The sequence below is a fragment of the Suricata suricatta genome, chromosome 17 (assembly GCF_006229205.1).
Source record: "Suricata suricatta isolate VVHF042 chromosome 17, meerkat_22Aug2017_6uvM2_HiC, whole genome shotgun sequence".
Classification (NCBI taxonomy): domain Eukaryota; kingdom Metazoa; phylum Chordata; class Mammalia; order Carnivora; family Herpestidae; genus Suricata; species Suricata suricatta.
In genome coordinates this window covers 23816078-23826368 of record NC_043716.1, presented here as the reverse complement: position 1 = coordinate 23826368, position 10291 = coordinate 23816078, and the positions used below count along the sequence as shown (strand labels likewise).

At 44.9% G+C, this 10291-nt stretch overlaps 1 protein-coding gene across 2 annotated transcripts in view; it reads right to left on the bottom strand.

Annotated features, from left to right (window-relative positions):
- Nucleotides 1-7811: 7811 nt before the first annotated feature.
- C17H17orf64 (chromosome 17 C17orf64 homolog) overlaps nt 7812-10291 on the bottom strand; it is an 11845-nt gene continuing 9365 nt past the window's right edge. For both annotated transcript variants that reach the window (XM_029927698.1, XM_029927699.1), the window contains exon 6: nt 7812-8069. In XM_029927698.1, coding sequence (XP_029783558.1) covers nt 7984-8069 — 86 coding nt within the window. In that variant the 3' untranslated portion in view covers nt 7812-7983. The remainder of the gene's footprint in view (nt 8070-10291) is intronic.

Here is a 10291-nt window from a genome sequence, read left to right as displayed (position 1 = left end):
TTTTTGCTTGGTAACCTTATAACCAAGAGATAAGTACACTTAAAATACTGGCACATTTCTTGTCTTTTTTCTGTATATATGTATTTCACACTTCATTCATATTTCATATACATTTTGATATCCAGCTTTATTCCTATCATGGCTATCTCCCTACACTGTTATAGATGGAAAGTGTCATTTTTAATGACTACATAGTATGCCACCACGTGGATGGACCATAATCTAATGCATCTTCTATTGTCGGAAGTGTTAGTTATCTGTTGCTTCATAGTAAATTACCCCAATTTAATGGCTTAAACAAAAATATTAACAATTCCTATGGAACTGGAATTCAGGAACGGCTTAGCTGGCTGGTTGACTTATGGTGTCTCATGAGATTACATCAAAATGACTCGGGCCATCTGGGTGACTCAATGGGTTAAGCATCTGACTCCGGCACAGGGCATGATCTCACAGTTTGTGAGTTTGAGCCCCACATCAGGCTCTGTGCTGACAGCTCATAGCCTGGAACCTGCTTTAGATTCTGCCTCTCTCTCTCTGTCTCTCTCTCTCTCTCTCTCTCCCTCACTCGTGCTCTGTCTCTCTCAAAAATAAATAAACATAAAATTTTTTTAAAAAAAACATGGCACAAGGGTTGTGGTCATCTTAAGACGGCTAGAGCCGAAGGATCTACTTCCAAAATTTCTCACTCTCATGGCTGTTGGCATGTCTTAGGTAGTTCATTGTCACATGGGCTCACCATAGTGCTGAGTGTCATGACGTGGCAAACCTCCATCTGCCAGGACACGTGATTCCAACAGAGAGAGCAAGACAGAGCCACAGAATCTTTCATGATCTACCTGGAAGTCACACAGACCATTTTCACCATATTCTTCTCATTAGAAGTTGGTCACTACTCACACACAGGGAAGGGGAATTAGTCCCATGCCTTGAAAGGAGCAGTATCAGAATTCCTGGATATACTTTAAAACCACCACACTGGACATCTAAAGTGCTCACAGCCTTTCCCTATTGTAAATACCTCTCGATGATTATGCTTGACACTAAAGCGTTGGGCACATCTCTGATTCATGTCTTATAAATTCCTCGTAATGGAGTCGCTGAGTCCAATTGTGACACACAGTGCCAGGTTGTATCTATTTCCATTCAGGTTGTAATATATCAGAATTCTTATTTTTCCACACCCAAAGCAACCCGGGGCTTTATAATTTTTTTCGTTGCCGATGTGATACAAAGAAAGAATCTCATTCTTCTCATTTGCATTTCTTGGGATTAGTGCAATAAGGTGATGCATTTTGGGTCTGTGAACCATTGACTTTTCAAAGACTTAACTCATAAGTCTCCTGCTGGCAAACAATGCCCCTGTACCAGTCTGATGTGCACCAAGAGCAGTTCCTTATTCCAGAACATCTTCCATGGATGGCTCTGATACTCCTGTTCCAGTTCTCTGGAAATTTGTCAGCTGAAATACAAGACTTCATTTGGATTCTGCCCCTTCCTCCCACCTCCTTATAGAAAGACAATCCCAAGGGAGGGATGTGTATTGGGGCAAGCTTCTAGGCTGAAGACTATCCTCTGGTGTAAGTCAAGAGGATTATCGCTCTTTTAGAAATAGGAGAGAGGCAATGGATTAGCTCATCTTTTGAAACTTTTTACTTAAAAAATGTCAAATATGTGCAAAAATAGATAGCCTGGGATAAAGAACTGCCTTGTGCATCTCATCCAGTTTACAAACCATGGCCAATCTTGTTACGACAATTTCTTCAGCTGCTATACACCCTGCCTGTGCCACTGGGTTTATTATTTGTTTATTATTTAAGTTCATTATTTTGAGAGAAACAGGTGGGGAGTCAGAGACAGAGGGAGAGAGGGAGAGAATCCCAAGCAGTCTCCACACCATCAGCACAGAGCCTAATGCAGAACTTGAACTCATGGACCATGAGATCATGATGTGAGCCAAAATCAAGAGTCACATGCTTAATGAACTGAGCCACCCATGCGCCCCTACCACTGGATTCATTTAAATCAAATCCCAGACATCATACTATTGTGTCCACAAATATTTCATTGTTTATCTCTAAAATTTTAAAAATACATAACTCCAGGGGCACCTGGGTGGCTCAGTCCATTAAGCATCTGACTTCGGCTCATCAGGTCATGACCTCGGGGTTCTTGAGTTCAAGACCTGCATTGGGCTCTCTGCTGTCAGCACAGACGCTGCTTTGGATCCTCTGTCCCTCTCTCTCTCTCCCCCCCCCCCAGCCCCCCTCTTCCTCCTCTCCTTGTGTTCTCTCTCTCAAAAGTAAACATTAAAAAAATACATAACTCCAGCAGAGAGCCTCTCCTCTGCTCTCCTGACCACTGCTCCCTTGTACTATTCAATAAACTTCTATCTTCTTTTTTAAAAAGTACATAATTCCAGTATGTTATTACCATACTTAAAATATTGTTATACCTTTACATCTTCAAGTAGTCAGTTCGTGTTCAATTTCCCTGTTTCATAGATGTCTATGTTCTATGTCATGTTTATTTTGTTCTAATCAGTATGTAAACATGGTCCTATTGGCCATATCTTTTCAATCTCTCCTAATCTTTGGATTCCCTCTCCTCTCCCCACTTTCATCTGTAGATTTTCCCATAGTCTAGAAATGCTGATTCTGTCCCCAAGGTGTCATTAAATATGCTCCTAAGTCCTTGTATTTCCCATGAACTGGAAATTTGATCAAATTCAGGTTCACATTTTTCTTCTTGCAAAAATATTGCTCAACTGGAGTCCTATGCCTGGTTATTTCTCTTTATGATATTCAGATTGATCCATGAATTCAGATATTCTCTACTAGTTAACTTGACCATTAGGTTTTTAATATGATGATTTTTATTTCTAGAATCTGTCTACTCTTTTCCTATCATATAATGTTTTGCTTAGTTTTTAAAAAATAATCTCGGGGTGCCTGGGTGGCTCAGTCGGTTGGGCCTCCGACTTCGGCTCAGGTCAGATCTCACGCTCATGGGTTCGAGCCCCGTGTCAGGCTCTGTGCTAACAGCTAGCGCAGAGCCTGGAGCCTGCTTCTGGTTCTGTGTCTCCTTCTCTCTCTGCCCCTCCCCTTCTCATGCTCTGTCTCTCTCTGCATCAGAAATAAATAAAACATTTAAAAAATTTAAAAAATAATCTCTACACCCAGTGTGGGGGTTGAACTCACAACCCCAAGATCAGGACTCCTATGCCCTACCAACTGAGCCAGGCAGATACCACTGTTTTGTTATAGTTGTATATTTTTCTCCTTTTTAATTAAAACCCTACATGGACAGACAGATCAATGGACCAGAGCAGAAAGTTCAGAAATAGACACAAATAAATAAAAAATTTTAAATAAGAGTGACATTTCAAACAATTCAGGAAAGATGGATTTTTTTCCTCCTTTATGGTATAGCCTATAAATACACTTCCACGTGTGCAAGGACACGGTTTAGCCATCTGAAAAAAAAATGTTGGATTCCTATTATACAACTTATACCAAAGTAAATTTCACATAGACTAAAGATTTAAATGTAAAAATTGAAGCCCTAATGCTAGAAAGAAAGATACAATTTTAAATATTCTCTGAGTGGGGAAAACCTTTCAAAGTCATAAAGAAGCCATTAAAGGAAGGACTGAATTTAACTACATGAAAATAGGAAGTGTCTGTACAGGGTGCCTGGGTGGCTCAGTCAGTTAAGCATCCAACTCTCGGTCTTGGCTCGGGTCAAGATCTCATGATTCATGAGATGGAGAAGCGACAGATCCCTGCATTGACTGGGCTCCGTGCTGACAGCTTGCGTGGGTTTCGGTCTCTCCCTCTCTCTTCCCTTCCCCCACTACACCCTCTCCCTTTCTCTCTCCCGAAATAAATAAACTTTATAAAATATTTAAAAAGAGAAAAGAAAATGTCTGCATGCACAAAGGAAAAATCATAAAACAGGAGCCCTGGGTGTGGAGTCAGGAGGCTCAGAAAGTCAGTATTTCAGTTCAGCGGTGCAGGCCTCTGCGCTGTGCTAAGCTGTTTTCTTCCCTGTAATGGGGAAGAGTCTCCGCCACAAGTTTACCTGAAGATCAGTGAGAATGCATACAAAGCCTTTTGCCATCCAGGCTGAGTTCCATGCATTTGTGGTAGTGTTCCGGGAAGAGGAGGCTTCCGGGGGGACTCCTGTGGCCGGGAATGGGAGTGGGTCAGGCAGTGACCAATCAGCGCCTTCGTAGTCAGGAGCCTCTTCCATTTAAGACTTGGGGAAGGTATCCTATGTTCTCTACGGGAAGGGGCCTCCTTGAGGCCTGCCTGGTCTGGCTGTCAGTGAGGCATTTTCCCTACAGTGAGACCACCCCTATGGCACCATAGACCCCTTTAACCTCCAAATAGCCTCCCCCAACCACCTGCTTCTGGGGTCTCCAAGTCCAGCTTGGAGAGTCATAGTTTATGATATCTTAACTAAGAAAATACAAGTTGGGACGCCTGGGTGGTTCAGTCGGTTGAGCGTATGTCTTCGGCTCAGGTCATGATCTCATGGTTCGTGGGTTCGAGCCCCACGTTGGGCTTTGTGCTGACAGCTCAGAGCCTGGAGCCTACTTCCGATTTTGTGTCTCCCTCTCTCTCTGACCCTTCCCTGCTCATGCTGTCTCTCTCTGTCTCTCAAAAATAAATTTAAAAATATTTAAAAAATGTTTTTAAATTAAAAAAAAGAAAATACAAATTATCCTAGAAGTAATACATTAAGTCTTGTGAGTTATTTGAGTGATAGGAGCATTTTGGCCAAGAGCAAGTAGAGCATGGGTCATTGGTGTATGGAAAGTATGCCAGCCTGCGGGTGTCAAGTCTGAATTCTAGTCCCAGTTCTGGCGTTAGACTCCCTGTCCCAACTTGGAGAAGTCAACCTTTCTTCTTGGGCCTCTTTTTTTCCCTCTGAACCAGGAACTGGTTGGACAAAATATGCTAGTTTGATTTGTTAGTTCATTCATTAATTCATTCATTCTACAAATGTTTGTTAAGCACGTACTATGTGCTGGGTCCTGTTGTAATTGCTTGGGTTATAGCAGTGAACAAATGGCCGAAAAGCTCTGCCCTTGTGGAACTTACATGTTGGTGGGAGGATACCATCAATAAATAAGAAATATAATCATTAACTAAATTACATAATAGTTGAGAGGTATACGTGCCTTAGGAAAATAAAAATAGACTAAGGGATATTCAGAATGCGTGTAGTTGTTGAAATTTAAAATGTTCCCCTGAGAACATTTGAACAGAGATTTGAAGGCAAAGAAGGAGTTAGCCAACTGGCTATTTTAGGAAAGAACATTCCAGACGGAGGAAATGACCAGTGAAAAGGCCCTGAGGCAGGAGTATGCTTGACAAGTATGAGAAACACAATAATGAGAGCACAGAGGTAGCACAATGGACAGTAGGAATACATCAAAGTAGGCCTTCTGGGCCCTTGCGAAATCTTCGGATTCTAATCTGCATGAGATGAAGAGCTGTTGGAGAGTTTTATTCCTCTGGTTTTTTTTATTCCTCTGTTTTAATATTTTAGTTTTTAGAGCAGTTTTGAGTCCACAGTGTATTTCAGCAGAAGGTTCAGAGATGTCTCATGTACCACTTCCCCCCCACTATCCACACCCCCCACCGGAACAATACGTCCGTTCCAGTGACACATCCTCACCCAGAGCCCCTAGTTCACACTAAAGTTCACTCTTGATGTGGCTCGTTCCGTGGTTTGGGGCACACGTCTAATGACATGTGTCCACCATTCGAGTATCACACTCAGTATTTTCACCCGCCTAAAAATCCTCCGCGCTGTTTGGAGGATTTTGAGTGAAGCAACTTTACGTGATATTCATTTTTGGAATTGGGAGATATTACTAAATTCGAGGAAAGAGTTAAGAGGGCTCACAAACCGAGACTGGTGCCTATTCTGCCTTCAGGGATCCTGCTGGTCCCCAGGCTGATATAAAGTTCCCCCGCTTCCTCCGGGTCTCTGCTTCTGCATACACCTTACCTTGGTTGGAAGAATAAGGCTGTAGAATCCCATTATTCCTCTAGGGGGCAGTGCTGCCTCACACACAGGACACCTCCCTGGTTTCATCCCTTCCCAGAACCACCGACCCTTTCCCTGGGACCTTGTCAGTGAAATCGCTCAGGAGTAGAGGAAATTGGAGCCCCCTTCCCCACCTTCCCATCCCCAGGGACACCCTCCAGCCTGCTTGCCTTCTCTGGCGAATCCTCCCTGCCTTGTCAGGACTGTCAGGAACCACTGAGGCCAGGCTGGCCAATGGGCCTGTGCCTCATTCTCTTGTCTTGCCGTTTCTGGGAGGCAAGGAGTGTGAAGAACAGAGAGAGATCTAGGGCCTTCTTTCACTCGTTACGCTTCTCTGTACTTGTCCTTCAAGTCTAGACTGATACTCATTTTGTCACTTACACATTTTGATGATACTCATGAGTACAAATGGAGAGCAGGGAGAAGAAAGGGTCACACACAGACGTCCTGGTCCTACTCTCTCTAAGGCAGCCCTGCTGCTGCCTCGGCGGAGTTCCGTCGGTCCCGTGGTTTTCAGAAAATGCACCTGCTTCTCCTCTTGGAATTCAACACCGTCTACAAAAAATGTACCATCTTCGCTTCCTCCTCCTCCCTCCCTATCTCTCACATCTGTCACCTAAAACTTTCAACTTTATTCTACATAATGTTACAGATGCAATATTCCCCCCTTTTATGCACACCTTCATTGATTTTGTATATTCCCAAGGTAGCCAATATGAAAAGCCAGAAGAGTCAAATGGGTAATGTAACTGGGTGAAAAAGGCCAGTGTGTGAGAGGCAGAGACTATGGTGAACCAGAAAGAATATCAGTGAAACCTGAGCAACTGTTCCTGAGCTCCAGTCCCGTGCGGTCACATGGGAAGGCACATCCAAGTGGTGCAAGTTGTTAAAAGCCAGAAATCTGTTGCTGTTGTTGTTTTGAGAAAGAGGGAGAGAGCACGAGTAGGGGAAGGGCAGAGAGAGAGGGACACACAGAATCCGAAGCAGGCTCCAGGCTCTGAGCCATCAGCACAGAGCCCGACGTGGGGCTCGAACCACAAACGGCAAGACCATGACCTGAGCTGAAGTCAGATGTTTAACTGACTGAGCCATCCAGGTGCCCCGTTTGTTGTTTTTAAGGTGAAATCTACCAAGTTAATATTGGCAACTATTTTTTTTTTTAAGTTTAAAACAGTAAGTAGACCACCACAACGGGCAAGCAAGTAAAACATCAGTGGTCTGAGTTCAGCATGCAACTGCCGAGTTTCGACCACCGGTTTGAACCGTCATCCCAGCTAAGGCTATTGATATGATGTCTTCTTTGGTCTCTGGCCTCCACCCTCTCTCCCTTCTGTGCACTGTGCTCACAGCCTCCAGAGCATCTCCCCGTCGCCAGGTCACGCTGGCTCATTCCACTGTTTGACGTCTCCCTTACCGCTGTCCCCTCAGGTTATCCAGGAGACCAAGTCCAGACAACTGAGGCAGACCGCCAGACTTCTCCTCTGCTGCCAGACCCCCTCCACTCTGCACTGCGCTCTCCCTCGGCGCACATCACTCCTCTGTCACCTGCCAAGGCTTCCCTGTGCACCGCTATTCAGCCCGTTGTAATATCTATTCATGTGTGTCTCCTGCACTAGATTATGATGGTGATCACCTCTTATTCATCTGTGTGATTCACCTGTGTGATTTATACCTGCCAATCAGAAGGTAGCTGGCAAATATTTTTTAAATAAATTAAAAAGGCAAACGAATCATGATTGTCAGCCAAGTAAGGTAGAACTGTCTCAAGATTGTTTATTTCCCACCCCATTTATACATAACTAAGAGCCGAGCACCCTCTTGATGAAGACAGTTTTCTTCTTTCCCTTCCCTGGTCCCAGCGCCCGGCGTACAGGGGAGCTGGAGACAGTGCTCTGGGACCTCGGTCCCGGCTTGATGTTCCTACGGGCAGGTCTCTGGCATCTCTGGACCTTCCTTAATCCTCTTTCTCTTGAGTTTTGTTTGGTGAGGAAGTTTCCTTAGAGAATCTGAAAAGGGAAGGCCAAACACAATCCTGATAGTATCACCGAGAGTAAGAGAATCTCGGTCTGTGAGATTTGGGTGATATGGAAGAACAGAAAGGAAGAACAACACAATCTTATCTTAACTTGCAACCTGGGTCCCTCTTTTCTCGCAGAACCCCGCGGCGGAGGAAGGGGGTATCGCCCTAGTTTACAGATGAGGACCTCACCCAAGCACAAAGTCAGGAAACAGCCCACCAAAGTCCAAGGCAAGTTAGTACAGTCAGGACTAGACAGTGTGTCTTGACTGACTCTTCCCCGCACCCCCTCAGGTTTTATGCCCCGAGTCCCAGGACTTTGCCGCCAGCCTGTTTGCAAACACCACTGCCATCTTTTTTCTTAAAAATGGATTTATGAACATAGTGCCAAAGAAACACCACACAGGATACATTTAAAATTACAAATAGACCCCGTGATTGACCTTAGCCTGTTCCTAACGGGCCCACCAAGTAGTTGTGTTGTGTCATGTTACCACAACGTGAGAACACAACCTCGCCTCTGATGGATCCCAGGCAAACAAATGTTTAACATGAATTTATCAAGGCTTTTTATCTAAAGAGGAGCAAGCTTCAAAAATGCCAAAAGGAAGCAGCAAGAGTCAAAAGTGAAACATTCTGCAGAATAGTGGTCTGATCTCAATAAATCAGGGTATAAAAAAGAGCACATTGTTAGGTTAGAAGAGATGGAAGAGACATAACCAGGTGCAATGCATGCCTGAGAAAACAGTGCAAAAACTACCCTCCACTACTGGGAACATTTGAATATGGAGTATTTAATCCAATGATGAGATGGAAGGAAAACGTTGACATGGAAGATTGATCTAAGTAACTGGGAAAAAGCAAGTTCCAATAAGAATCACAATGAGGTCTCGTTTGGCTAAAATACATGTATTTATATGCATAAAAAACATCTGGAAAGTGCCAGCAGTAGTGACAACAATCTGGTGTTTATATTTGCTTATTTTTGCTTATTGGTATTACCTAATTTTCTATGCTCTGCTTATGTTTATAGGAATAAAATGTTTTTTTAAGGATTACATTAAAAAAAAAAAAAGAATTACATGAAAGCCAAAGCTCTTAACCCACCACGCAAGGCTTTTTCCTATCACCTCCTGTCCTGCACTTCTTCAACCTGCTCTTCCATTCGTCTCCGGGCCCCAGACTGTCTGCTCACCGCCCCTCACCTCTGCACACACCTTTCCTCTCCCCTCTTACTCTTCCTTCCCCCTTCCTCTCCTTTTCCCTTCCTTTAAAGCCTGTCCTTGAGTCCCTTCCTCCAGTCAGCCTGTCAAACCCTTTGCCCTATGGCTTCGGATTGCTCATTTGTAAAAGCGGGATCATAAGACCCTCCTCAGGAGGATGCTGCAGGGGTTAAGTGAGATAAAGAAGCACAGAGTGCCTGGGAGAGCCCGAAAGCCCCCACCTCACTTTCCTTATCTGGCTCATGAACTGTTTGGCCTGCATCATCTTAATGATGTCCTGGCCTTCAACTCGAGTTGTACGTTTTGTTGTCTCAATTTAAATGGTAGGCACCAGGCCAAGGGCCCTCACAGGGCCCAGACAGGATTCTGGGCCTTAGAAATTGTCCAACTCGTGACCACTGCTCCTTCCTTGTTCTCACCCCTGCTCTCCCACTCGGTGCAGGGGAGACTGGTGGCAAAAGCCCCGAGAGCTGCTGGCCTGCATCAGCCCCAGGTGGCCTGACCCTCAGAGGAGAACCTGGGTTCCATTTAGGACCACACTTTGAGGTCCTAGGCTGCCCTGCTTGCCTTTACTTTCTCCCCCAATAGCTAAGCAGCTAACTGGGGTTCCCAGAGCCAGATCCCGAAGCATGAGGGATAAATGGCTCCCACATTTCCTTGTACCTCAGTGCACAGGAGGGGCCTTCGAATGTTCTGACCTTGGCTGGACCCCTCGCTGGAGAGTCTCTGTTCCCTAACCCCACAGCCCCCATCCAGAGGCCACGCGGTGCAATCACTGCAGAGGCCAGAGCTGCTGGGAAGGCCATCCCCAGGCCATCTGACTCAACTTTCTCCCCACCATGGGACTGAACCGCTCCCTTAGCCCACAGCCACCTGACACTGGGAGCAGATCTCCTGCCCATTTGGAGTCCCTACTCCTGGCTGCTAGAAACTGTCTCTGCTTGTAGTCTTCTGGGAAAGTGCCTTCATTTAAACTGTTAACTGAGGG